The sequence below is a fragment of the Eulemur rufifrons genome, chromosome 24 (assembly GCF_041146395.1).
Source record: "Eulemur rufifrons isolate Redbay chromosome 24, OSU_ERuf_1, whole genome shotgun sequence".
In the NCBI taxonomy this organism is placed as follows: Eukaryota; Metazoa; Chordata; class Mammalia; order Primates; family Lemuridae; genus Eulemur; species Eulemur rufifrons.
The window spans coordinates 6658057-6685425 of NC_091006.1; the positions used below are offsets into that span (position 1 = coordinate 6658057).

General features: G+C 58.9%; 1 protein-coding gene across 2 annotated transcripts in view; it reads left to right on the forward strand.

Annotated features, from left to right (window-relative positions):
* PAK4 (p21 (RAC1) activated kinase 4) overlaps positions 1-27369 on the forward strand; it is a 45380-nt gene that overhangs the window by 17009 nt on the left and 1002 nt on the right. For both annotated transcript variants that reach the window (XM_069457441.1, XM_069457442.1), the window contains exons 2-9: positions 16961-17034; positions 18382-18636; positions 21372-21830; positions 22024-22449; positions 23603-23736; positions 24019-24145; positions 25243-25368; positions 26712-26846. In XM_069457441.1, the coding sequence (XP_069313542.1) occupies positions 18433-18636; positions 21372-21830; positions 22024-22449; positions 23603-23736; positions 24019-24145; positions 25243-25368; positions 26712-26846 (1611 nt within the window). In that variant the 5' untranslated portion in view covers positions 16961-17034; positions 18382-18432. The remainder of the gene's footprint in view (positions 1-16960; positions 17035-18381; positions 18637-21371; positions 21831-22023; positions 22450-23602; positions 23737-24018; positions 24146-25242; positions 25369-26711; positions 26847-27369) is intronic.

Here is a 27369-nt window from a genome sequence, read left to right on the forward strand (position 1 = left end):
TATAACATTCACATACAGATTTTGTGTAACTGTAAATTTTTGGTTTTTTTCTGGGACAAATAGCCAGAAGTATAATTGCTGGGCACTATGGTGGTTACTTTTTTTTTTTTTTTTTTTTTTTGGAGACAGTCTCACTCTTGCCCGGGCTAGAGTGCCGTGGCGTCAGCCTCGCTCACAACAACCTCAAACTCCTGGGCTCAAGCAATCCTCCTGCCTCAGCCTCCCAAGTAGCTGGGACTACAGGCATGTGCCACCATGCCCGGCTAATTTTTTCTATATATATTTTTAGCTGTCCATATAATTTCTTTGTATTTTTAACAGAGACGGGGTCTCACTCTTGCTCAGGAGGTCTCGAACTCCTGAGCTCAAACAATCCGCCCGCCTCAGCCTCCCAGAGTGCTAGGATTACAGGCGTGAGCACCGCGCCCAGCCTGGTTACATGTTTTAAAGACTCTTGGAAAACCAAAGTGTTTTCTGGAGTGGCTGGACCATTTTATATTCCCACCAGCAGTGTAAGAGGATCCAGTTTCTCTGCATCTTCACCAGCACTGGATATTGTCACTATTTTTTATTTTCCTGCTTCTAATAAGTATGTAGTGATATCTTATTGTGGCTTTAATTTGCGTTTTTCTAATGGCTAATGGTGATGAGCATCCTTTCATGTGCTCATCTGCCGTCTGTGTATCCTCTTTGGAGAAATACCTTTTCATGTCTTCCGTCCATTTTCTTATTGGATTGTTTGGTTTTTTTACTGTTGAGTTTTAAGAGTTCTTCATTCTACATACCAGCCTTTGTCAGATACGTGGTGTGCAAACATTTTCTCCCAGTTTGTAGCTTGTCTTTTTATACTTTTCACGGGGACTACTGCAGAGCAAAAGGTTGTAGTTTTGATGGGGTCACTTTACTAATTTTTTCTTTTATGGCTTGTGCTTTTGCTGTCAAGTCTAAAAACCCTATGCCTTGTCCTAGATCCTGAAGATTTTCTCCTGTTTTTTTTTTCCCTAAAGGTTTCCTAGTTTTCCATTAAGTCCCATGATTCACTGTGACTTAAGTTTTATACAAAGTGTGAGGTTTAGATCAAGGTTTGGGTTTTTGCATATGGATGTCCAATTGTTCTAGCACGATTTGTGGAAAATGCTGTCTTTCCTCCACCGAATTGCGAATACTTCTTTGTCAAGAGTCAGTTACCACGATGAGATACCACTTCACACTTGCAAGGATGACTACTCTCAAAAAAACAAAAATAACAAGTGCTGGGAGGATGTGGAGAAATTGGAACCCCATGCATTGCTGGTGGGAATGTAAAACGATGCAGCCGCTATGGAAAATAGTTTGGCAGTTTTTCAAAAGTTTAAACATAGAATTACCATACGACCCAGCAATTCCACTCCAGGCATACATCCAACAGAACTGAAAGCAGGGCTCCAACAGATACTTGTAACCCAGGCCCATGGCAGCATTACTCACAATAGCCAAAAAGTGGAAACAACCCTGTGTCCGTCAGTAGATGAATGGAGAAGCGAAATGTGGCGTGTATGCACGGTGGAATGTTCAGCCAGGAAAGGGAATGGAACTTTGATAGATGCTAAAATGTGGGTGGACCTTGAAAACATGATGCTTGGTGAAACAAGCTAGACACAGAAGGAGAAACATTGTGTGATTCCACTCGTATGAGGTACCTGGAATAGGCACATTCAAAGAGACAGAAAGTAGAGTAGAGGTTATCGGGCTAAGGGGACAGGGGAAGGGGGAGCTATTGTTTAATGGGTACAGAGTTTTTATTGGGTGAAATGTTTGGGTGTAGACTGTGGTGATGGTTATACAACAGTGTGAGTACATTTAATGCCACTGAATTGTACACTTACAAATAGTTAAAATGATAAATACTATGTATATTTTACCTCATTAAAAAATAATTTTTGAAAAACCAGCTAGGTGTGTTTGTGTAGGGCTGCTTCTGGGCTCTGTCCTGTCACACTGGTCTCTGTGTTTGTGTCACACCGTCCTGAGTGCTGTGACTGTAGCAGACAGCAGGCCTCAGGAGCGGTGGGGGGATTCTCCCACTTTCTTGTTTTTTTCCCCCTCCCAAGGTTGAGCTCCCCGGAGGCTCCCCATGTGGCAGGTAGCACTGTGATGGGCCTGGTTTCAAAGTCATCCTTGATGCTGCTCTCGTCCTCAGCCTCAGTGTCTGACGCCTCAACAACTGTCGCTTTTTCGTGGTAGGCACAACTCAGGTCTGTCCCTCTCTCTCTAGCTCTTGCCGTCCTGGCTGCCATCGTCAGTTGCCTGGACCAGGGCTGCATCCTTGTCACTCATCCCCACACCCGCCCAGCCCCCCTTCATCCCATCGTCCGCAGGGCAGCGGAGTTACAGCTTCATAGCCCGGGCCTGTCCTCAGCACCCACATTGGCTCCCCTTGCTCTCCAGCGACCTGCCTCCCCCACCCCACCCTCCCTCAGGTCCCTCCAGCTAGGCTGTGTCAGCTGGAACATCACATTTCGTTTGTGTGGTGCTTGACTGTAAGCCCCAGCACAGGTGGCACAGGTGGATTCTGTTGATGGCATCCCTGAACGTAGGGAGGGAGTTGCGTGCACCCGAGCAGGCAACTCGGGAGGAGAGTGTAGAGAAATACGGTCAGAGAGGTGGGCATGACCCTGGCGAGGAGATGGCGCCAGCTGTGTGGGTCCGAGTGGGGTTCCAGCAGGAGAGGGACACAGTCAGATAGGGTTACAGAGATCAATGGGGAACCTGCAGCCTCAAGGCCACATGTGACCCTCCGCATCCCCAAGTGCAGACCCTCAACCAAATCCAAACTTCACAGAACAAATAAAAATTCTTTATTAAAAGGATTTGTTCTATAAAATTTGGATTCATTCAAAAGGCTGCACTCAGAGATCCAGACAGCCACATGTGGCCCCAAGGCTGCAGGTTCCCCACCCCTGGATGGACATTCTGCTGGCTTTTGTAAATGTGAAAGGCTGTTCAACCTACTAAGTAGAAAAATACAAATGAAAACTAGGCTGAGAGGGGCCAGACCTCACCTGTCTGGCAGAGATAAGAGAGGTTGGCAGCACCGTGTCTGTGAGGCCAAGGGGACACGGGCCCTGGTGCTGCCGAGTGCCTTTGCATGGCAATTCCACTGCTAGGCATTTACCCACGGACACGCTTGCACGCCTGTGCAACGATAGACGCACGTGTTTGGCATCGCTGCACCGTTTGTAAGAGCAAAAGACTGGAAGCCGCCTGGCCCCACGGGGACTGCTCAAGGCCTCACAGCCCCTCCACACAGCCGCTGCAGCAGCAAGGCAGTGCTTTGCCAGGATCAAGGCATGGAAAGATCACGAAGACGTACGCATATATTCCATAGTCCCCTCCTTATCCACAGTTTCTCTTTTGTCGTTTCAGTTACCGTGGTCAATTACTGTCCAAAAATAATTACGTGGAAAATTCCAGAAATAAACAATTCACACATTTTAAATTGCATGCCATTCTGAGTAGCGTGATGAAATCTTGAGCTGTCCTGCTTCATCCTGCCCGGGGTGTGAATCATCCCGTTGTCCAGCAGATCCATGGTGTGTGTGCTGCCCGTCTGTTCCTCACGTAGTGGCCGTCTCGGTTATCAGATGGACTGCCGCAGTGCTTGTGTTCAAGTAACTCTTGTTTTACCTAATAACGGCCCCAAAGTGCAAGAATTGTGATGCTGGCAATTCAGATATGCTAAAGAGAAGCCATAAGGTGCTTCCTTTAAGTGAAGAGGGGGAAAGTTCTCGAGGTACTAAGGGAAAGAAAAAATTCGTATGCTGAGGTTGCTTAGATCTGTGGTAAGAACACATCTTCTATCTGTGAAATTGTGAAGAAGGAAAAGAAATTGGTGCTCGTTTTGCTGTTGCACCTCAAACTGCAAAAGTTACAGCCACAGGGTGTGATAAGTGCTTAGTTAAGGTGGAAAAGGCATTAACTTTGTGGGTGGAAAACATGAACAGAAACATGTTCTGACTAAATCAGGTTTGGTACCATCTGTGGTTTCAGGCATCCACGGGGGAACTTGGAACATATTCCCTGCAGATAAGGGGGGGGCTACTGCATGTATAGTCAGCCCTCCATATCCACAGGTTCTGTATTTGTGGATTCAACCATCTGAGGATTGAAAATTTAATACAGGCCGAATGCTCACGCCTGTAATCCCAGCACTTTGGGAGGCTGAAGCAGGAGGATCACTTGAGCCCAGGAGTTGGGGACCAGCCTGGGCAGCATAGCGAGACCCCGAATCTACAAAAAAATTTGAAACATTAGCTGGACTTTGTGGTATGCGCCTGTAGTCCCAGCTGCTGAGGAGGCTGAGGTGGGAGAATGCTTGGGCCCAGGAGTCTGAGGCTGCAGTGAGCTATGATCACGTCATTGTACACCAGCCTGGGCAACAGAGCAAGATCCTGACTTAAAAAAAAAAAAAAAAAGAGGAAGGGCTGACTTCCGTATGCAATTGGTTGAATCTGTGGATGCAAAAAATTTAATATAGAGGGCCAACTCAGGGACTTGAGCATGCATGGATTTTTTTTTTTTTTTTTTTTTTGAGACAGAGTCTCACTTTGTTGCCCGGGCTAGAGTGAGTGCCCTGGCGTCAGCCTAGCTCACAGCAACCTCAAACTCCTGGGCTTAAGCGATCCTACTGCCTCAGCCTCCCGAGTGGCTGGGACTACAGGCATGCGCCACCATGCCCGGCTAATTTTTTCTCTATATATTTTTAGTTGGCCATATAATTTCTTTCTATTTTTAGTAGAGACGGGGTCTCGCTCTTGCTCAGGCTGGTCTCGAACTCCTGACCTCGAGCGATCCACCTGCCTCGGCCTCCCAGAGTGCTAGGATTACAGGCGTGAGCCACCTCGCCCAGCCAGCATGCATGGATTTTGGTACGCTTGGGGGCCCTGAAGCCAATCCCCTGAAGATACTGAGGGGTAAATATATATATATATATATATATATTCCTTTAAAGTCAGATTTTAAATTGTTAGGATGCATACTTAAAAGTACGTAAAACAAAATTGTACAGCATAACCTATTACCATAAGGGAAAACCCATGTAGCTACCCTCCAGGTGATGAAACTGATGGTGCCACCTCCCCCACCCAGAAAGCTCCTGGTCCTTCCCTCTCCCAGAAGCAGCCGCTCTCCTGACTTTGGAGGACATCACTTCTTTGCTTTGCCACCTATAAACAGTTCCGTTTTGCCTGATCTTGAACTTTATACAGAGTCCTAGGATGTAGTATTGTTTTATATTTTGCGTCTGTTTGGCATCATTTTTGGTACTCAGCCACATGCAGCTCTAGGTCATTCATTCTCCCTGTTGTGTGTGATCCGCGGAGCCAGTAAATCGCAGTTCATTCACCATCTCCTTTGGACAAGCATTTGTCTTGTTTCCAGTCTCTGGCTGACTGCACTGCCGTGAACCTTCCCACACGTGCTCCCTGGCCCTGTAGGCCGCCTTTTGCCTGTGTTGTACCCAGGAGAGCACTTGCCAGGTCCAGAGGGTGTCTTCAACTTGGCTGGATGCTGCCAGACTCCTCCCAAGTGTCTAGCAGCGTGGGAGAGCCAAGGAATATTTTTGAGGGAAGCAACGTGCAGAATAATGTATGTAGTGTGCTGCCATTTGTGTGTTTATTTTAAAGTGTGTAAGCATGTATGTACACACACCACACACACCACACACACACACGCACATGTGCTTAGGATCTCTCAGAAGGAAAGAAAACCTCTAGTAGGGGTTGCCTCCAGGGCTGAGCTGGAGCAGGGCAGGAAGACATCCTGTCGCTGTTTGCCCTTTGGTGCCTTTTGGCTTTTGAACTTTGTGCCTGTATTAAAAAAATCAGAGGCCGGCTTGGTGGCTCACACCTGTAATCCTAGCACTCTGGGAGGCTGAGGCAGGAGGATTGCTTGAGCTCAGGAGTTCAAGACCAGCCTGAGTAAGAATGAGACCCCGTCTCTACTAAAAAAAAAAAAGAGAGAGAAATTAGCTGGGCGTCGTGGTGCGCACCTGTAGTCCCAGCTACTGGGGAGGCTCAGACAGGAGGATTGCTTGAGCCCGGGAGTTTGAGGTTGCAGTGAGCTACAGAGAGAAGGAAAGGAAATAAAAGGGGTAGATGAGCCCAAATGTGGCAAATTGTTAGTAGCTGAGAATCACCCAGTCCAGCCTCTCCTCTCCCTCTCCCTCTCCCTCTCTGTGGGACCTAGTTTCCTGCCCTGGCCAGAGCCTAGTCCTGATGCGCCTCCCCCACCTGGGCCCAAACCAGCCGGTCTGGTTTGTAGAGCCTGCCCCGCCTGGCTCCTGTCTGGGTGGCTGCTTGACAGGTGCCCCACCCCCACGGAGGAGGAGGTGGCCTGAAGTCTGGGACTTCTGGGGTCCCATTAGACCTGCACTGCCCTGGCCCAGGGCCCAGCCCAGCCCCTCCTCGGAACCCCTGGCATGGTGGGCAGATGGGCAAGTGTGGATGGAAGGTGGGTAGATGGGAGTTCCAGGCCCATGGAGCGAGTGCGGCCTGCCAGCCCACGCTCTGTGTGTGCAGATAACATCTGTCCTGGGGAGGGGGCGGGGATAGCTGGCTGGGGTGGGAGGGAGGGGGCTGTGCCAGAGCAGGGCAGTGAGAAGGACACAGGCTTCTCTGTCTACCTGCCTGCCTGGGCCACTTGCTAACTGGGTTTGCCGTGGACTGGGCCCCTGTCGTGAGTGCAGCCACCTGGCAGATCTGGTCCTTGCTGCTCCCTGGACCGGAGCCCAACAGAGTCCGTCTAGGATGTCAAATGCCCCCCAGCCCCGGAGCAAGGAGTTGTGTCTACTTTGTTCACGCTGAATTCTCAGGGCCTCCGACAGGCCTGCCTGGTGTGTGCCGGGAGCTCAATGAATGTGTGAATGTGAGAGACAGACATGTCGTGGACAGTGACGGCCTGCCATGGCCAGGGCTGGCATGGAGCCCAGGGGACGTGCTGACCCAGCCTGGGGTGTCAGGGAAGGCTTCCTGGACGCGAAGGTGTCTGAGGGTGAGTAGGGATGAACCAGGTGACCCTGGTGCCTCATAAGTCTCTCAGCCCTGGGGAGGACAGACAGACAGGTCACCACACAGAAGCAAACGACACTGGGTGTTTTGCCCTGGCCAGCGAGGCTTTGCAGAGGAAGTGGGATTCGAAGGGAGAAGTGAGGCAGTGTCTTCTCCTGTCCTGGAGTGGGGGTTCTGAGCTGGCCCGCCTCGTGCTCAGAGCCGCTGGGTAAGGGACAGAGCGGCCCCTTTCATCCTGCCCTGTGGAGTACATGCTGGAATCCCAGCCTGGGGGGCCGCGGAATGCAGCACCCTAGCTCTCCAGCCCCCTCCCTCTCCCTGGGGTCTGTCTGTACCTAGCCGCCCCTGCCACTCCCTGCCATTGCTTCTAACCTGGCTGTCCAGCCAGCCGCTCTCAGGGCTCAGCCTGCTCTGTGTAGCTGCTGTTCCCTGGGCCCTGGCACCTGGCCCGGCGTGGGGGGTGAGGCGGGGGGTAGTGTGCCTGTGTCAGTGGGGGACTGACTGCTGAAGCAAGGACTGTGTTTGGGGTCCCGTCCAGCCCCTCCCTCTGTCTGGGCAGCTGTGGGCCACGTGGCCCAGGCCCACCCACCCCGGCTCCAGGCTCGGCCCCGCCTCCCTCCCGCCCTCCGTGGGTGGAAGCCACAGCCGAGGCTCAACTCCTGCCAGGGCAGGGCCGCTTCACCAGCGCTGCCAGGGAGGCTGGGGCACAGGCCCAGCAACTCTCTTCGGTGGGTGCCCATGTCGAGGGCCAGGGGAGCCCTAGATCCCCGATCTCTGCTGTCCCTGCTGGAAGCCTTGCCTGCCTGCCAGCCCGCCCCACTGAGGGAGGCCCCGGAAGCAGGGAGAGGTTGGTGGAGGTGAGCTGGCCCGGGCCTCAGGCAGGAGGGAGGAGAGGGGAGGGCTGGACTAAGTGTGTGGAGGGCCAGTCCTGCCTCCTGCTGGAGCCAGTGTGAACACGTGTGAGGGGCCACACCTTTCTTAGGCCCAGGGGCGGGGTCACTGTGTTCCTATGTGTACGTGGTGGCAGGTGCCTGTCTGCTAGGGACTTACCAGGTGTCTGAGCACAGGTCCTTGTGCCTCTCTGTGGGAGCATGTTCCTGGGGTCTGGTTTGCATGGGGAGGGGGCTTCAGGGCTCAGCCTCACTGCGTCACTGGGTGACTCTAGAGTTGACTGGGTGTGCCTGGGTCCGTACAGGGTCTTATTCCCTATGTGTGTGGGTTTAGGGCTGTGTGGGCGTCCCAGTCTGGCCTGGTATTGCGGGGATATTCTTGGGGGGATGGCTCTCCCGGTAAGTCTGGCAGCCAGGGAGCGTCCCTGGGATCGTGCGTGTGCACACGTGTCCCTGTGTTTCTAGGGGATGACGGGCCTGTGGTGTGTGTGTCCGTGGGCTCCCCCAGGGTCACCGGTACATGTGTATGGGTCTCTTCCGGGAGTCCCTGCGTCTCTGGGGTGTGTGGGTCTTCACAGTGTTTGCGGAGGGGTCCCAGGTCCATCTGTGTCTTGTCTGGGGGTCCAGCTGAGGACGGGCTTAGCGTGCTGGCCCTTCCGTTTGCTGAGCGCTTACCCTGAGCGAGGCCCAGGCTATAGGAGCTACTTCCCCCCCAAGTCTCCCACTGGTGTCTGGGAAGCTCCCTCCGGGGCAGGAACTGAAGCTCCGGGTGGGTGTCCATTCCCCATACCCCACAGCAAGCAAGGTGCTGACCCCTGGCCACCAGCCTCCCTTCCGATGCTCCTGTTAGGGCCGCTGCCGGGGTGCCCGGGATGTTGTGGGTTTGAGGGTAGGTTGCCACTGTCTCCCGCTGACCAGCGTGTGTGCTGCTGGGGCCGTGGTTATGTGGCCAGGTGTCCACTCCGCAGGTCTGTGTGATGGTCTCTGGGGCTCTCCGTGTAGTGTGTCAGCAGCTGACATCCGGCACACAGTGGGACGTCCTCACATGCGTCTGTGTCTAGGGATCATGTGTGTGCATGCACATGCGTGTGTGTGAACGTGCTTGTGTGTTATCGGATGCCTTTGTTCGCATTGCTGCGTGTTGGGTCTGTGATGAGAGGACAAGTGTGTGTTGTGGCCATTAGTTGGTGCATAGTGCGTCTCCCGGTGTCTGTGTATGGCCTTGTGTGTGTGAGGGGGGACTGCGTGGCGGGGGAGGTGGACAGTGTGAGGGCTTGGATTTCGGTGCCTGGGAGGGGCCCCAGAGCCTGTTTCCTGCCTCATGCCCCCTCCTTCCTGCTGGCCTCAAGGGAGGAATGAATGAAGTCTGATCTGGTTTCCCCAGTCCCGGTGGGCTCACTCACACTCTCAGGTTTGTTGTGGTGTCCGTCTCCATCCTGGGCACCTCTGGGGTAAGGGGCACCAACAGTGAACTTCATGTCTGTGCCCTGTTGTTCCCGGCGGCCCTGGGGGCTCTTGAGCGCCAGCCTGGGCCCGCTGGGCAGGGAAGCACCGTCTCTTCTTTCAGCCACACTCTCTGAGCCGTGCCCCACCTGGTGCTGGGCAGGGCTGGGGACGCAGGGTGGCTAAGATGGCCCCAGCCCCTGCCCTCCTGGGGCTTCCACTCCAGTGGACAGGCAGACCTGTCATCAGACCGCGACAGCCCAACACGCTCCCCTCACCCCAGCCCTGGAGAAAGTAAGACTATCCCATTTGCTCTGCGAGGAGGGGAGCGTGCCCAACCTCCTCTTCCATTCATTCATTCATTCATTCATTTTATTTGATTTCATTCATTCGGCAGCCACAACACCCATGGCAGCGATACAACAGCCGCTGGGCTGCAGTGAGGGCCTGCTCGGCTCCGGGCACTGTTCCGGATGCTTTAATGTGTCATCTTTTCACTCATCCAGCGTTCCCGGGAGGTAGGGACTGTCATTACTCCTAATTTGCTGACAAGAACATTGAGGCCCAGAGCGGGGGAGTGGCTTGTCCAGGGGCACACAGCTTGGAGTGGGGGCACTGGTACCTGGTCCGGGCACTCTGCTCTTCCCACCAACTGCCTGCTGAGCCCTTATACTGGGCCAGGCCTGTTCTGGGGACGTGGCAGTGGCCAGGAGAGACAGGTCCTGCCCTCATGGGCCTGCCTGTCCATTGGGGGAGACAGATATTAATCAAGTGACACATAGACAAATGTAAAATTGCAGCTGTGACAGATGCCCTCGAGGAGAAGGCAGGGAGTGTTTTGAAGGAAGAGGAAGGGCTAAGAAGGTGACGCTCCGGGTGGGGGCATTTCAGGACTCAGGCCAAGGGCACAGACCGTGCAAAGACCTGGCAGGGGAGGACGGCGCTGCACCCGGTGGGAACAAGAGAGCTTGGCTGCCCTGCCCTCCACAGGCGGCCAGGCCAGGGTGCCCTGTGGATCTGATCTTTTTATGGCCTCGCACCCATCGTGGGGGCTGGTGGATTTCTGGAGGCCCCCTGTGCGATTTGCCTCCTGCCTGTAGCCAAAGTACGCTGCCACCTGCTCACATTCCCAGCCTAGGCCACGCGGCCGGGGTGGGCCTCCTTGCGGTGGGGAGGGCCTGGGAATACCGGTGGGGGTGCCTTTTGTGGTGTTTGGGACACACACCAGGTTATTTTCTAAGCAGCCACATTCAGTCTCTGAAGACTCAGTTCCTTCTCAGGCGTCAAGGTCAGACTGCCAGGCAGTGTAGGAAAGTGGCCCTGGGGACTCGGATCTGCCTCTGCCCCCAACCCCCTTCCCTGCACCTGCTCAGGGTCTAGACTCTTCACTTTGGCAATGGCATCATTCATTTGTTCCATAAATATTTACTGAGCGCCTACTGTGTGTCAGGCACTGCTGTGGATGCCAGGAATCCCTGTTCTCAGGAAGCCGACCGTCTACTGAGGAGTGGGTGGCAGGGGGATCGCCAATCAGTAGGCACATGATGACAGCTGGTGATGGGCGCCACGGAGACATACAATACAGGGTGCAAATGTTGTTAGTGGGTCAGGGACAGCCTCTCTGGGGAGGTTTGATTTGCATTAAGACCTGAATATCAAGAAAGGGTGAGCCATGCAGTTCGGGGCAGAGGGAACAGTAAGTGCAAAGGCCCTGAGGTTAGAGCAAGCTCTGATGTGTCCAAGCTGTAACAAGGAGGAGGCCACGTGCTCGCAGTGAAGTGAGGGGAGGAGATGAGGCTTGTGTGGTTGGCAGGGCCCGGCTGAGCAGGGCCTTGTTAAGTCACAGCATTTGAGGTGTGTGAGCCAAGAGGGGAGCCTTGGAGAATTTTGTGAATTCGCTTGTTTAGCATTTCTTCAAATTCCCTCCTACCCAGGGCAGCTTTTCTAATTTTGCCTCAGGTCACTGTCAGTGGAGTAGTCTCAGCCCTGTTCTTATCACATAAACCTCTGGGGCCCTTTCTCTGGAGTGGAGGCCTCGGCTGGCGGGAAGAAGCAGGAGGCTGAGGGGCGTCGACAATCTTTCTCTGTAGGACACAGTGGATACTTTTATGGCTGGCACTGGGTGGCCCTGGACAGTGACTTCCCCACTCTGGGCCTCAGTTTTCTGGTTTGGGAAACAGGAAGGAAGAGGACTCATCACCACTCAGGACTGTTCTGAGGGCTCAGAGTGGCCTGGTCTGCATGCCTGGCACAGGCCTGGGCGAGTCAGCTGCCACGAAGGGGGCGCCCACTGTGGCCTCGCCCTGCTCTAGCCACTGGGATGCAGCCGTAGCAACCGAAACGCGGTCCCTGCCTGTGCAAGCCACCGACTTAGTGGGGAGGACAGCAATAGACAGACGAATAACCGTGTGATGTGTTAGGTGATGCTAAGGGCTCTGGAGGGAAGGGACTGGGCGCCAGGATGTGCCAGGCACCGGGCCAGGTGCTGCGCTGAGCAAGACCAGGCCAAGCCCCTGCCCTGTGAGCCCACACTGCAGCTATTACAAAACGTGCCGTCAGTCCTCGGCCGGTCCTGCCACTTGGACCTTTAGAGCATGCCCAGAACCTGCCCACTCTGCTGCCTCTGAAGCCCCCACGTGGTCCTGTCCACTTGTCTCCCATGGACCGTCACAGCCTCCTCCTCCCTGGTCACCCTGCTCTCATCCTGCCTCCACAGACTCTTCCCAGCCAGAGGGAGCCTGTGAACGTCTGGGTGAGGTGACATCTCACTTCTGCTCAGAACCCTCCCGTGGCCCCATCTCACTCAGGAAAGGAGCAAGCCCTCCCTGTGGCCCACAAGGCCCCACAGTCTCTGCCCCGTCAGCTCTATGACCCGTCTCCACGAGGCCCCTCACCCGCCTGCTCCAGCCCCACGGCCTCCACTGCTCTTTGACCACACCAGACGCGTGGGGACTTCTGCCATTTGACCTGGCTGTTTTTCCCACCTGGGTACCCGTGCAGCTCCCTGTCCCCTCCTCCCTCAGGTCCCTGCTCAAGTGTCTCCTTTATTGAAAACTCCAGCTCCCCTTGTGCTCAGCGCCCGCCTGTTCCTGCCTTTATTTTCCTTGCCACTTTTATCATCCGACTTACCAGATCTCGTTTACGGGCTGTCTCTTTCCCCCTGGAATGTGCGTTCTGCCAGGACGGGGCTGTTGCTGTTCTGTCCTCTGCTGTGGGCCCTCGGTACATATTGATGGGTGGAGGGACTGCTGGGCACTGGGGGTGCGATGGAGTTATTTGTGGATAGATCAGAGCTTGCTCAGGAGCGGGTGGGGGGACGTGTCAGTCCCAGAGCCTGAGGATTCCCCGGAGGAACAAGGCTCAGAGCTGGGCAGGAGAGGGTGGGGGCTGTGCAGGGTGGCGGCAAGAGCTGGGGAGGTGGGGTACTCGGGGTGGTGGGGTACTCGGGGTGGTGAGGAGCCTGCTGTGGCCCGGATGGTAAGCCAGGCTCCCTTCCATCTTCAGAGCACAGGCCCCGGAAAGTAGGAGGTAAACTGAGGCAGGGAGGGGCCTTCCCGCAGCTGGTAGGTAAAAACGGACAGAGGGGTGAGTGGGCACCAGTGGTGGAGGCCTAGAGTGCAGGCTGGGGGCAGTGAGCGTTTCTGCCTCCTCCCCTTGATTAGGGTTTCATTTTGGTGAATGCGAAGGAGGATGGCTGTGACCCTGGTTGCATCCCTGTTCTGTCCCTGGGCCCCTGGGTTCCAGCTGGGTCAGCTCCCTCCATGCCAGGGGCAGCAGCTTTAGTCAGAGGCTGGAGCGCATGGGGTGGGGGGCAGGAGGTAAGGAGTTTTGTGTGCACCCATCACACACACACACGCACACGCACCAGGCAGCTTTGTCACACAAGTGAATCTCTTCTACCTGGGCAGATTACCTGGGGTGGGGGGTGCTGGGGTGGTACCATTTTCTTCTCATATAAGATCAGGGGGGTAGAACAAGAGGGTTGCAAGGCTAACTGGAAAATTTGAAGCTTTCGCTGGGCCAGGTCAGATACTGCCTGTCCCACATACTAGAGGATTCACAGCCTTTCAACACTGAAGTAAACATTTTAGCGTAGGATGTAAACTGGGCCTGAATTTTTAGGCTCAAACACTGGACTTCAGAGGCGTCTGTGCCCCAGCTGGTAGCAGGGGCTGCACGCCGTCCTCCATTCCCGCTCTCTGGGGTTACTGGTCCACCTGCTGCCTCTGGGTCCCAGGTATTTCTCCAGAAAAGCTCCCCAAGTGCCACCAGGGCCTTTTCCGAGGCTCTGAGCAGGGGTGTAGTCCAGCGGGTACAGCTGAATTGGTTTGTTCACCAGATGTTCATCACATCCCTGCTATGGGCTGGGCACATAGGCACTGGGGCACAGCAAGCAACAGGACAGATGACAGTCCCTGCCCTTGTGGAGCTGGCATTCTGCGGGGAGAGGCAGACACTAAAGACTTAGACACACACACACACACACACACACGCACACACACACACAATGGATGTGGTAAGTGCAACGAGGAAAGATAAAGTGGAGAAAGGGGCGTAGAGTGCGACGAGACAGGAGCAGGGACATTCGGGTACAGAGCACAGACCTTCGTGGGGGCAGACAGGGAGGGGGGAGGCGGGTACTGATCAGCGAGAGGAGACTTCCAGGCGGCCTGGGCGCTGTGCAAAGGCCCTGAGGCGGGAACACGTCTAGGATTTGAGGAGCATCAGGGAGGCCGCGGGGCTGGGGCAGCGGGAGGAGAGGAGGGCAGCGAGGGGATGGGTGGATCCTGCAGGGACCGTGGGCCATGAGGAGGAGTTTAGGGGCCAGAAAAGGGTCAAGGATGCTGACTCTGGAGTGGCTCAGATGTCTTCCAGACCCGGCTCTGCCTCGTGAGCTTAGTGAGAGATTTTACCTTGGTGAGCCTGTCTGCACACCTGTAAAATGGGGTCAGAGCAGCCGCTGCACGGAGGTTGCAGGGAGTCTGAGCTGAGCGTGGGCATCTGCGCAGGGTTGCGGGTCCCCTCCTGGTGGTGGAAGCACTAGAGCGGAGCCTCAGTAAGCCACGTTTGGTGGCCGGGACTGGTTTTCAAACATCCTTTCTGCTGCAGGCCAGGTCACACAGGCCCAGGAGGGACTAGGGCAGGAGAGGAGGACAAGGTCTGAGTGTGGACAGAGAGGACAGGGAGGGAGGGGCAGAAGCCAGGGCCAGGACCAGTCTTGGAGATAATAATAATCGCAGATAAAACCAACCCACAGCCCTCAAGGGCCACAGGACAGGCAGATAAGAGCCCTGTCTTCTGTGCCCCACTGCCAGGTTCAGAGCTACGCCTCCCCAGGTGGGTGTCCTAGACAAGGGTTTCCTGCTCTGCGAATTGGGGTGGTGAGAGCACCCGTCTCTCCGGCTGCTGGTGGGGGCGGAATGGGATTAGCACAGAGCAGGGCGAGAACCGCTAATCTCTGGGCGCAGCTGCTGTTAATTCCGAGAAGGAGGGTGGGGGGCGGGGGCAGGCCCTGGGTTGGACAAGGCCTGGCGTATGATGCCCACTCTGCCACCCTGGCTGTGCCACCTGGGCAAATGGGGTGCCCTCTCTGTCCTCGTTCTCGTCTGTAAGTGGTACTCATAATGGCCCCTTCCCCCAGGGTCAGGTGTACAGATGAGGGACTCTGGGTAAAGTGCTTAGAGGAGGAGTGGCCCATAGTAGGTGCTCAGTAAGTGCTGGCAGTTATTGTGATAGTGACCGGCATTTACTGATCATTTCCTGTGTGTGATTTGCCTTGGCTGTGATCCTAACCTCCTTTCTCTGGGCCAGGCCGTCAGCGCCTTGTGTGCTCTGTGACTCCTTGTGAAAACTCCAGGAAGCAGCTACTGTCATTGCCTTCTTTTAACAGAGGAGGAAACTGAGGCACACAGCGGTGGAGTTGTTTGCCCAGGGCCGTGCATTGAGCTCCCGGCATGGCTTGGATCTTCCACTTGACAGATATAGAAAGTGGGGCTTTGAGTCCTGGGGCTGTCCGCTCCTGGGCTCTGGGTTGGCCTGGCAGCCCCATCCTTCTGCAGCAGCTCCCTCGCTCCCTCCCAGGCCTGGCTCTGGCTCTGGCTCTGGCTCTGGCCTGTGGGGAGGGAGGGCCCCGTGGGGAAGCCGCAGGGCTTGGAGCTGCCTGCAGGGCCAGGGTGGGGCTCCCGCCTGGTCATTATAAACAGAGCCAGTTCCTCTGTTTGTCCTGCCCTCCATGCTGTGCCCAGAGGGAAGGGGTGGCCCCAGGCAAATATCCGGAGGCGTGTCCCTTAGCCCCTTCCTCTACAGGGTCACACAGGGCTGCAGGGGGAGAGGGGTTTGGGGGAGCTTATGGTGGGGGCTCCAACCTGTGGGGTGGTGAGAGGGCAGATGCCACGGGACAGCCCCCTCTGCTGGCGGAGTTGACTGCCCCTCCCCTCTCCTGGGTTAGTGGGGTCACCTGGCTGATTTTGCTCCTGCCCATGGCCGAGGGAGCTGCCTGGTGCCCCAGGCGGTGGGAGGAGGGAGCTGGATGGGCAGGGCAGAGCTAAAGATGAGCAGCAGGGCTGGGTGTGGGGCCAAATGGGTGGACATATGGGAAGACAGTGAGGCCATGGACATGGGGCGCAGAGGTGGGGGACTGCCCACCCTGGGAGCTGGACCTAGAAAGGCCAGGGAGATGGGGAGCAGGGAGTGGGTCAGGGCCGCCCAGCACAGAGGCTAGAAGGGAGGGCTGGTCGGAGCTCAGAGGCCAGCATGACTGGGTCAAGGAGGGGCTGGGGCAGAGGCAAAGGGGGCTCTTTCCTGCCCAGGGCTGTCCCATCCCCTATCCAGGGACTAGGGGGCCCCAGAGCCAGTGGGAAACCTGGGCCAGTTGGGAAGCCCTGGCCAGGCCTGGCTCTGACAACCTGCCGGCCTCTTGGGACCAGTTGAGACAGGTTGGCTGCTGGGTCCCCACCCACCTCCCACTGGGCTCCTGCTGCCGAACCGGTTCCCCTGGAAGGCTCCCCATTGATGGTCCTACCTCTGGGCCAGGGGTGGTGGCCTCACCTCCCAGAGCTGCTCCCACAGGAAAGGAGCCCGAGAAGCAGGCGCCAGGGGTGGCCACGTGGTCACAGACACACTGGGAATGTCCTCTCTCTCCTCCCACGTGGTCACAGACACACTGGGAACATCCTCTCTCTCCTCGCTAGGTCCACGAGACCTACTGGGCTGGGTGCCAGGGCTGGGGAGCCAGCGGGAAAGGACAGAAACCACCCCCATCCCCCACCTTTAACCCCCGCACGGTTCTCCTTGTCTTTTGGCCTCAGCTCATACGGCCCCTTTTCTGGGATGCCTCCCAGCCCACAGTCTCCAGGTGGGGGCTGGTGCCTCCCAGCCCCGACCACGCTGGGCTCTCACTGTTTGTGCCATGTGAACACCCCCGAGGTCAGAGGCTGTCTTGGTCATTGCTGTGTCCCAGGCACCAACCAGCATAGGGCTGGGCTCAAAGGAGGCCTATTGGTGAGTTAGGGGTGAATGAATGATTGGATGAATGAATGGATGAGTGAGTAAGCAAACGGTTGCTTTCTTCCCATCTTACAGATGAGTGACCCGAAGACCAGAGAGAAGAGGTCACCTGCCTGAGGGCACTTCTAGCCCAGCCAGCATCAAACCAGGTCTGTGCGACCCCAGGGCCCGTGTGTGGCCCGTATCCACTCACTTCTCCTCACAGCAGCCCTGTGGGGGTTGATCCACGGCACAGAGAGGTTGAGTCACTTGCCCAGGGTCACAGGTACCACATGGCAGAGAGACTGTGCTGGCCTTGCCATCCTCTCTCTGGGCTCCCCGTGGGATACCACCATCAGCATGTCTCCCCTGAGGCTCCTTTGCTTTTTAAACCGGCTTTTATTGAGCATTTACTCTGTGCCTGGTACTTTTTAAGTGCCCGACTGAAGACACAGATCCTAAAGATAGGGGAGTGTCACAGTGAGGGTACCTGGGTGTCCTGCTTACGGCAGGGCTCGGGAGCCATCTGCTGAGTGAGTAACCAAGGTGTGTGGTGTTCCCAGCCCACATTCAGGGCTGGGCGAGCTGGGGCACCGTTCACTGAGTCCCCGCGGGGCCGGGCACCCTTCACTGAATCCCCTTGGGGCCGGGGGCACCCTTCACTGAGTCCCCTTGGGGCCGGGCACCGTTCACTGAGTGCCCGCGGGGCCGGGGGCACCATTCACTGAATCCCCTTGGGGCCGGGCACCCTTCACTGAGTCCCCTTGGGGCTGGGCACCGTTCACTGAGTGCCCGCGGGGCCGGGGGCACCATTCACTGAATCCCCTTGGGGCCGGGCACCCTTCACTGAATCCCCTTGGGGCCGGGCACCGTTCGCTGAGTGCCCGCGGGGCCGGGCACCGTTCACTGAGTGCCCGCGGGGCCGGGCATGGGGTGGGACGTGGGAGAAACTGGGCTGATGAGACCTCCCCGTGGTGCTGACGTTCTGGTGTGGGGTGTGGACACGGAACCAGTAAGCACAGGAATGAACCCAGCAGACTGTCCACAGACCGCACATGCGGGGAAGGTGATACGGTGGAGGGTGGTGGCACCTGGGGCTGTTGTCCCTGGGGTGGTCGGGAAAGGATTCACTGACTACTTGGAGCTGCGGGAGGGCAGGAGGGAGCCACGTGTGGACACTGAGGCAGAGTGTTCAGGCCAAGGGGACGGCCCTGCAAAGGCTGCGATATCGAGAGGGGAGGAGAGCAGAGGTGGCGGGTGGATTGTGGGGGGCCTTGTGGGCCGGAGGGAGTCAGAGCCACAGGGAGATTCTGAGCAGGGCAGGGATGTGACCTGGCGTGGGGGTCCACAGGCCCCTCTGGCAGCGCGTGAGGCACAGACTGGGGAGGAGGCTGCTGCTGCCTCCCGTGGATCCAGGTGGGAGACAGATGGATCGGCCCAGGGCAGGGGCAGAGGAGGGGAAGAATGGCAGGTTCTTGTCGCCTGCCACTCACCCCGCCGGTGCCTTCCTCCCACAGGCCTGGTAGGAGCCCAAGTCTCAGCCCTCTCGGTGCTGAGGCCCCGGCGCCATGTTTGGAAAGAAGAAGAAGCGGGTGGAGATCTCGGCGCCGTCCAACTTTGAGCACCGCGTGCACACAGGCTTCGACCAAAATGAGCAGAAGTTCACGGGGCTGCCCCGCCAGTGGCAGAGCCTCATCGAGGAGTCGGCTCGCCGGCCCAAGCCCCTGGTCGACCCCGCCTGCATCACCTCCATCCAGCCTGGGGCCCCGAAGGTATGTCAGCACTCGCCACGCTGACCCCGCTGGGCGGCCCCAGCCCTGAACCTCACACCTGTCCTTGCAGCCAGTAGCTCTTCCCCCTCGCTGACCTTGACAGAGACACACCCCAACCCTCCACCCTCATCCTGGGCCCGGCACTGGCCTTTCACCCACGGAGCCTCCGTCCCCACAGCAGCCTTCAGTCCTGCCTCTGCTGGAACCTCACACCCAGAGTTCCGTGCTCCTGTCCCCACACCTGTCCTTGAGCCTTCCTAGAGCTCTGTGGCAGTGGGTGGCACAGACCATTCCCAGGCAGTGACAGCCAGCCCCAAGTGGTCAGAGTGGGGATGGGGGAGCCCAGAGGAGGCACCTGACCCAGACCAGGGGTCCAGGCAGGCTTCTCGGAGCAGGGACACCCGCGCTGAGCCCTGAGGGCCCGTGAGGAGGAGGGATTGCGGCAAATGCCGGGTATCAGAAGAGGAAGTAGCTGGTGCGAAACAGTGGGGATTTTGGGTTTGGGGTTTTTCTTCCTGCCATCTTGTACAAAGTGGCAGGGTGGGGATTTGAACTGAGGTCTGTTTCCAAGGCCCATGCTCTTAACCCCTGTCCTGCCTCCATGTGACATTACGAGTTGTGGCCCCGGTGCCCAGGCATGGCCTGCAGTGAGGCTGGCCTGGTGGCGGGGTGAGCTCAGGAGCCAGCCTTGGAGGGTGGACTTTATCGCAAGGGCAGCGGGGACCAGGAAGGGCCGGGGGCCAGGGAGAGCTCGGCCAGGTTTGCTCCAAGGGGCTGGCGATGGGAGTACCTGCCGGGCGGCAGGCCCGCGGCTGACTCTTCCTCTCCCGTGCCCAGCCCCGGCCCGGGAGGAGGAGGCCGGGGTCAGCAGGCGGCCACAGACACGAGTGCAGAGTCTCAGTCTGGCACCCACTGGCGTGTTCATTCGGCCCACACAGGGTGCTTTGGATACTTCTTCCTCACCATTACTTAAAAAGCAAGAGGCTTCACGTCTCGATCTCTCTTTGGCTTCTTGTGCCAGACTAACTGGAGTCGGGTGGCAGCTGCCTTCGCAGGTGGGGCACTGGCTCTTCTGGGCCCGCGGGCCCTGCCCAGCCTGCTTCAGTTCCATGCCCTGCCTGGCTCCGGGGCCATGTGTGTGTAGGTTGTGCCCACACTAAGGGCACAGTGCTGCCTGGCTCGCCAGCCGGGCCTGCCTGGGGCTGTGTCCACCGGGAGGAAGGGGCACCTTGGCTTAATTCGCACAAAGGGCCCCTGTGGGCTAGCACTGTCCCGGGGCCTCGCGGCACTTGTGTTTGCAGATCTTGGCTGGGAATCTCCCCAGTCCTGCCAGGGCCCGCTTGACCCCTTATTCTAACCTCAAAGTCTGGCCGCGTGTCTGCCTTGCTTTCCTGGGGACCCCCGGCAAGGCCAGGCTTGCGTGGGTTTTGTGGGATCAGTGTTTTCTGCACCTAGAGGAAGTGCTCAGGCTTCAGGACGTCTAGCAGCCCTAGGCCCACGTCCCTGTCTGCCAGCGATGGACAGCGGTGGGGCAGGGCCCCTGTCGCAGGCGCCATGTTCTCAGCTCACTGTGGCCTCTGCCCAGCCCACCTCCCTCCGTCGCCCACCTCCCTCCGTCCCATCAGTGGTTCAGCAAACGTTTACCGAGCACCTTCTGTGTGCCGCATGCTGGGCTGGGTGCTGAGATGTAGCAGGACCAGAAACAGGAAAAACAGTTGCTGCCCTCGGGAACGTTCCACCGGGCAGACTGGCAATGGGCAGATAGATACACGCGTGCTTTATGCTGGTGTTAGGTGCTCTGGAGAAAAAAGAAAGCAGGGAAGGGGGCTAGCGAGTGTGAGGGGCTCTCATTTTAGGCCCTGGATGGTCAGCAAAAGCCTCTCTGAGAAGCTGAGTTTTGAGGAAGACCTGAAAGAGGGGAGGGAGGGAGCCCTGGGCCCCGGGGGAAGGTGTTCCCAGCAGAGGGACCAGCCAGTGCAAAGGCCCTGAGGTGGCAGCACGTCTGGTGTGTTGGAGGAGCAGCGAGGAGACCCTTGCGCCTGGAGCTGAGTTGGGGGTGGGGACCACGACTGAGGGAGACAGGGTGGTGGCTGTGGAGGGTGAGGACTGGGTGGATTCAGGACGCACTTGGCTCTTGGCCCAGTCCCCACGTGCATTTGCATTTGCATTTGCATTTGCCACCCAGCCTCCCGGGACCCTTGTGCCCTCTACTTTAGGCCCAGGCCTTTCTGACTGTCCTGGACCCCACCCTTGGGCTTCAGGGGAGCAGAGAGTGGTTTGGGGGTTAGTGACCCGGCAGCCTGCAGGGGAGGAAGTGCCGGCCAAGCCCTGGAGGGGCACCCTGTAATTTGCAGCTCTCCGGGCTGATTGTGGGCGGGTTGGCTTCTGCCCTCCCTCCCCTCCACCCACGGGGCAGGACTCTCCCCCCAGTCTGGGGAGCAGGAACAAAACAAAGGGGACACTTCCCAGAGGTGCCACCCACACTGGGGGGACATCAGCTGGCTGTGGAGATTACTCCTTCAGTACCCCGCCCCCTGCCGTGCAGCTGAGTCCCCTGTGGGGGGAGGGTCCTGTCCCCACATGCCCACCCCTCATCACCCCATGGCATTTCTTCATTCCGTCTCTGTCTTGTCTTCTGTGTGTGTTGTGTTGTCCTGTCCCTGCGTGTCGGATGCGCGTCCTGTGTCCCCCCGCTCCTTGCCCGGCCCCCACCCTGCCATTGCCCCGGACCCCAGACCATCGTGCGGGGCAGCAAAGGTGCCAAGGATGGGGCCCTCACGCTGCTGCTGGACGAGTTTGAGAACATGTCGGTGACACGCTCCAACTCCTTGCGGAGAGACAGCCCGCCACCACCCGCCCGTGCCCGCCAGGAAAACGGGATGCCGGAGGAGCAGGCCGCCACGGCCAGAGGGGGCCCAGGGAAGGCAGGCGGCCGAGGCCGGATCGCCGGCCACAGCGAGGCGGGTGGCAGCAGTGGTGACAGGCGGCGGGTGGGGCCAGAGAAGAGGCCCAAGTCTTCCAGGGAGGGCTCAGGGGGACCCCAGGAGTCCTCCCGGGACAAACGCCCCCTCTCTGGGCCTGACGTTGGCACCCCCCAGCCTGCCAGTCTGGCCAGCGGGGCGAAACTGGCGGCTGGCCGGCCCTTTAACACGTACCCGCGGGCCGATACGGACCACCCGTCCCGGGGTGCCCAGGTAACCCATCCCTCCAGGATCCCCCACTGTCCCCTTCCTGTCACTTCCCTTGTTCCCACCTCCCAGCCCCAGCCCCCTGTACATCTCATCCTGACCACCCATCTGTCTGTCCCATGGCTGGGCCTCTCTTGCTCAGGGAGCAGAGCTGGCCCCTGGCGCCCCCCACTGACAGCACCTCTCTCTTCTCTTTCAGGGTGAGCCTCGTGAAATGGCCCCCAATGGGCCATCAGCGGGGGGCCTGCCCGTCTCCCAGTCCTCCTCCCGGCCTCCCACCCGCACCCGCGGTCCCCCCGGCCCTGGAGTGCTGGGCCCCCATGCCTCTGAGCCCCAGCTGGCCCCTCCAGCCCGCACCCCTGCTGCCCCCGCTGCCCCTGGGCCGCCCGGTCCCCGCTCGCCACAGCGAGAACCGCAGCGAGTGTCCCACGAGCAGTTCCGGGCTGCTCTGCAGCTGGTGGTGGACCCAGGTGACCCTCGCTCCTACCTGGACAACTTCATCAAGATCGGCGAGGGGTCCACGGGCATCGTGTGCATCGCCACCATCCGCAGCTCGGGCAAGCTGGTGGCCGTCAAGAAGATGGACCTGCGCAAGCAGCAGAGGCGAGAGCTGCTCTTCAACGAGGTGGGTGGGTGGGAGGCGGGCGGGCACGGCCCTCTCGGCCTTGCCCTCGCCTTTCCTCCCCAAGCTTCCGTCCCAGGCCAGGCCCAGTGGGTGGGTTGGGGAGAGGCCCTAAGGCTGGGGTGCCCCGGGCTGGGTCCTGGGCCATCTGCTTCCCTGAGTCCTCACACCCTCCCCAGGCTGCCTCCTCTGTCCCCAGCTGAAGGTCCTAACGATACCCACTCCCACGTCCCTACCCCATTCCCGACCCTCCCCTGCACCCCAGACACAGGGTGCATCGGCTGACTGAACCCCTCCCAGTGTCCTCCAGGCCCCTCTCACCGTTGGGTCCCAGCTGGCCTCTAGGGGACAGTGTCTCCACACCTGCTGCTCCTCAGGGTCCCTGTCTCCCTGTGCCCCCACCTCCTTCCAGTCCACGCCCTCCACCACCCCATGCAGTCTGTCGCTCTCACTGGGGGCCTTGCCCGGCCTGCCCTCTGGGGCGTCCCCTTGGCACTCCTCCCCCCACAGCCAAAGGGCTCTTCCTGCCACGGCGGCCCTTCTCATCTGGCGTCCATCGAGGCCCTTGGTTTTGTTCAGCTTTTGGCTTTGGCTCTTGGTGGCCTCTTTGCCAAGGAACTTGGTACAAAGTCAGACTCCTGGTTTCTTCCCCGAGAGGAATCTCTGTAAGCAGCCCTGTTGCTGGAGTCCCCAGGGGACATCAGGCCTGGGGGTTGTCCAGGCACCGGTCCCCGCCCCCCGTCCCTCATCTCAGCGCTTCCTGTACTGGCCGCGCCGTGGCCTGTCCCCTGGCCAAACTGCAGCGCTCCAGCTGCACCGTGAACTTCTCCTAACCCGGAGTTCTTCATCCCCCCACGCACCTCCTCTCTCAACCTTGACTTGCTGTCCTCGTCTCAGCCCTGCGCTTAGACACCCTCCTCCCCTATCCCTCTGCCAACACTAGCCTGATCTTCAGGGCTACTCAGAGACCAGCCCAGGACTGGGCCGAGAGCACAGTGTCCACGGGGTGGGGTGCACCCCCAGAAGGGCGGCAGGCCTCACCCTCTGCCTGGCTTTGGCAGGGAGGTGGGCCTGGGCCGGGCCGTAGAGGGAAGCAGGGGGCTGGCTGATGCTCGGTCCGAGGGCGGGGCTTGGCGCTGACCCGGCCCCCGTGCAGGTGGTGATCATGCGGGACTACCAGCACGAGAACGTGGTGGAGATGTACAACAGCTACCTGGTGGGGGACGAGCTCTGGGTGGTGATGGAGTTCCTGGAAGGAGGCGCCCTCACTGACATCGTCACCCACACCAGGTACCACAGGGCAGCTGGACCCTCCCCAGAGTGGACTCAGTCCCCTCCAGGCCCCTTGGGCTGGGGCCATGTCTGCTCAGAGCCAGCCGCGCTGTCCCCTGGGATTGGTCGCATCTTCTTAGATTCCTACCCCTAAGGTGGGTCTGTGTGTCCTTTCCCCCACCCACGACTCTCCAGAGTGGGGTCGTGTCATCTCAGGTTCCCCCTACCCAAGGCAGGCTGTGTCCCCTCAGACCCTGGGGTCCTATCTGCCCAGCTGCTCACTCCCCACCCCCTACGCAGGATGAACGAGGAGCAGATCGCTGCCGTGTGCCTGGCCGTGCTGCAGGCCCTGTCTGTGCTCCACGCCCAGGGCGTCATCCACCGGGACATCAAGAGCGACTCAATCCTGCTGACCCATGACGGCAGGGTGAGGAGGCGGGTGACTGTCCCCTCTCCCCAGGCTCCTGTGTTAGGGTGGCAGGCTCTGCTCCCCAGTTGAGTGGCTGGAGGAGCAGTAAGTCTGTCTGTTCCTTACAGAACAGTCCAGGGTCGGGGGTCCAGGTCAGTGGGGGCTCCGTGCCGCGGGAGGGGCAGGCTGGCGGGGGCTCTGCCATTAGCGCAAGATGCTGGGGGCTGTAGTCTAGCCCTGGGCCCCAAGGGGACAGGTTCGGGCAGACAGATGCAGCTTTCAGCCACATTTCTCCCCCCGCTGAAGGACAGCCCCTGGCCCAGCACCCGGGTGGGCTGCAGACGCCGGTCCTCACTCATATTCTGGACCGAGGGTCTGAATCGGGGGCCCTGGATGAGCCTTTCAGTGCCCAGAGCTTGTGTTTATAATCCGAGGGGGACAGGATTTTCTATGAGAGGGCCCTTGACTTTCACTAAATTCTTGAAGAAGTTGGCGATTCTGCCCCTCCGCCAAGGAAAGTTAGGCCCCAGCGGTCGGTGGAGGGAGAGGGGACAGCTCTGTCTCGCTGAGTGTCTGTGGACATCCGAGGGTGTCTACAGACAGATGTGTTTCGGGGAACATCCGTGAGCCACCTGAAATCGTGTGCACACTGCATGGGTGTGTTTTCTGGGGGCAGGAAGACCCACAGATGTCCTCATGAGTCTGAAAGGGGCCCATGGGTCAAAAAAAAGGTGTAAATCCTTGGTTCCGGGGACCTGGTTGTTGTAGAGGCAGGCCGTGGTGAGCTGAAGACTCGCTTCCTTCGGGGAAGCAGGGCTGGGCACGGCCTTTCCGAGCCTTTGGTCTCTGCAGGACTCAGGCCACTTCCCCCAAGAACTGCAGGGCAGCTGGTGGCTCCTTGCAGAGCCTGTGAGGGCCCATGATGTGATCTGGGGAGGTGACATGCCTGAGGGCCCTGCAAGCAGGTGGTGCAGCTGCAGTGGGCTGGCTCCAGAGCCTGCTCTAAGCCCTGGGCTGCACGTCGTGTCTGAAGCAGGGGATTAAACAGGTGGGCGCCTCTGCTCTCCCGCACCCCGGGCCAGCACCTCTGACCCTGCTGCTCTGCCCTACGCCAGGTAAAGCTGTCAGACTTCGGCTTCTGTGCCCAGGTGAGCAAGGAGGTGCCACGGAGGAAGTCACTGGTCGGCACGCCGTACTGGATGGCCCCGGAGCTCATCTCCCGGCTTCCCTATGGACCCGAGGTGAGCCCAGAGGTGGCCTGGTTGTCCCGCTGTCAGCACAGGTTTACACTGTGGTGGCCCAGAACAGCCGCGTGCTGGGGTGAGGCGGGGCTCAGTCTGGGGAACGGTTGCCAGGGGTGGTTTCGTGGAAGAGGAGGTAGGCACGCACGCACACACACATGCACGCACGCGCATTTATTCATTCATTCCTTACTGATTGAATTCTAGTTCTGGGGCAGGCCAGATGATTGACAGGAGGGACGAAATACCCTGCAGAAGTGGCCACGGGCCCTGCTGACAGCCTGGTGCGGAGGCCACAGGCTGGCAGGCTTCTGGCTGGTGCTGCCTAAAGATGCCCTTGCAAACATTTTAAAATGAGACTCACATGTAGAAGTCTGAATTTCCGTCTCCTGTTGCAAAGCCAGGAGATCTGGCCACGTGGAGGCCAGGTTCCCACGTGCCAGCAGCTGCGGTGCTGAGGGGCTGCTCCTCTGCGGAAAGGCCGGGCCTTCGTCCTGGCCGCAGTCCCCACCCATCCCCGCTGCCTGCTCTGAGGCCCGTGGCCTGTGGCCCCTGGCCCTGAGGATTCCTCCACCAGTCGGTGGGTCAACAGGACTTGCCCCTTGGCCATGAGAAAGGCGCCCTGGGAGCATATCATGGGCGATCTCAGTTCGGAGCAAGGTCACACGGGGGAGAGAGGCCGATGTGAGACTCTGAGGGGACATCTCAGTCAGGACTGCCTGTGACGGACAGAAGACCCAGCTCACAGATTCAGCAAAACATGAGAGCCAGTCCCCAGAATGGTGACGTTCGGGGTGGACAGGCTTCAGGCACAGTCGGCCTCGTCTCTTTTCCTCGGTGCTGTCTGCAGTCGGGCCGGCGCTCGCCGCGCTTGGGGCAGAGACGACCTGGCAGCCCGGGAGGTCTCCTGCCTCTGCTGCCCCAGCTCCCCCGCGGCTGGCGCAAGTTCCCGGGTGACTCTGATTGGCTCAGCTTGGGTCACGTGCTGTTCCTGAGCTGATCCCTGTGTCCCAGCTGTGGTGCTGAGGCCGCCTGGGTCACAGACCCACTGCTGGATGCTGCACGACCACCTGACGGCAGGGGGGGACGGGGGCTCTCACCAGAGGAAGCGGCTGTGCAGTTGGCAGAGAGAAGGGGGTGGCTGTTGGGTGGGCGACAGCCTTTGGGGGCTCCCTGGAGGAGCAGTGTGTGGGGTCTGGCTGGCTGGGGGTCCGAGAGGACGTTTTGGGCCCAGGGACTCCAGAAGCAAAGAGGCAAAGGCAGAAGAGGGGGCACCTCTCCCTGGCTTCCCCCAGGACCGGCTGTCCTTCGCACTCAGCCCTGCTGTCCCTCCCGCCCCCCAGGTGGACATCTGGTCCCTGGGAGTCATGGTGATCGAGATGGTGGATGGGGAGCCTCCCTACTTCAACGAGCCGCCCCTCAAAGCCATGAAGATGATTCGGGACAACCTGCCCCCCCGACTGAAGAACCTGCACAAGGTGGGCCCCGCCCGCAGGCAGGCAGTGCTCAGGCTGGCGGAGCGCGCGTGGCCGACACTCGCACCTCGATGGGCCGGGGACGCGCTGTGTGCCAGGCCCCCCAGCCCCGGGCCTCGCATGTCTGCAGACAGGCTTATGTGGGGACTGAGCAGCAGAGACGGCAGCGCCCGCGGGTCCCCTGTGCCCTGGCCACCCACAGAGGTTGTGCTGAGGTTGGCCTGGCTGATGGCTGAGCACACGCGTAGCCAGGTCCCAGGCCCTGCCCTGCCACAGACAGATCTGGGTGGTTACAGGTAGCAGAGGGGACAGGGCCTTCCTGGCGGAGGACCCTCCTGATGGGCAAGGGGCCCCCAGGGCCCAGCTGGTGCCAGCTCCTTGCCAAACCACGAGAGTGGGGAGGAAATGAAATTCAGGGGCCTTTGGGTTTGTCACTGTCGCCGGAGCCAAGCTCTAGACACCGAGTCTCTTTGCCCCCTCCCCGGGCAGTAGGTGCCCGCGGCCCATCTGATGGAAGAGGAGATTG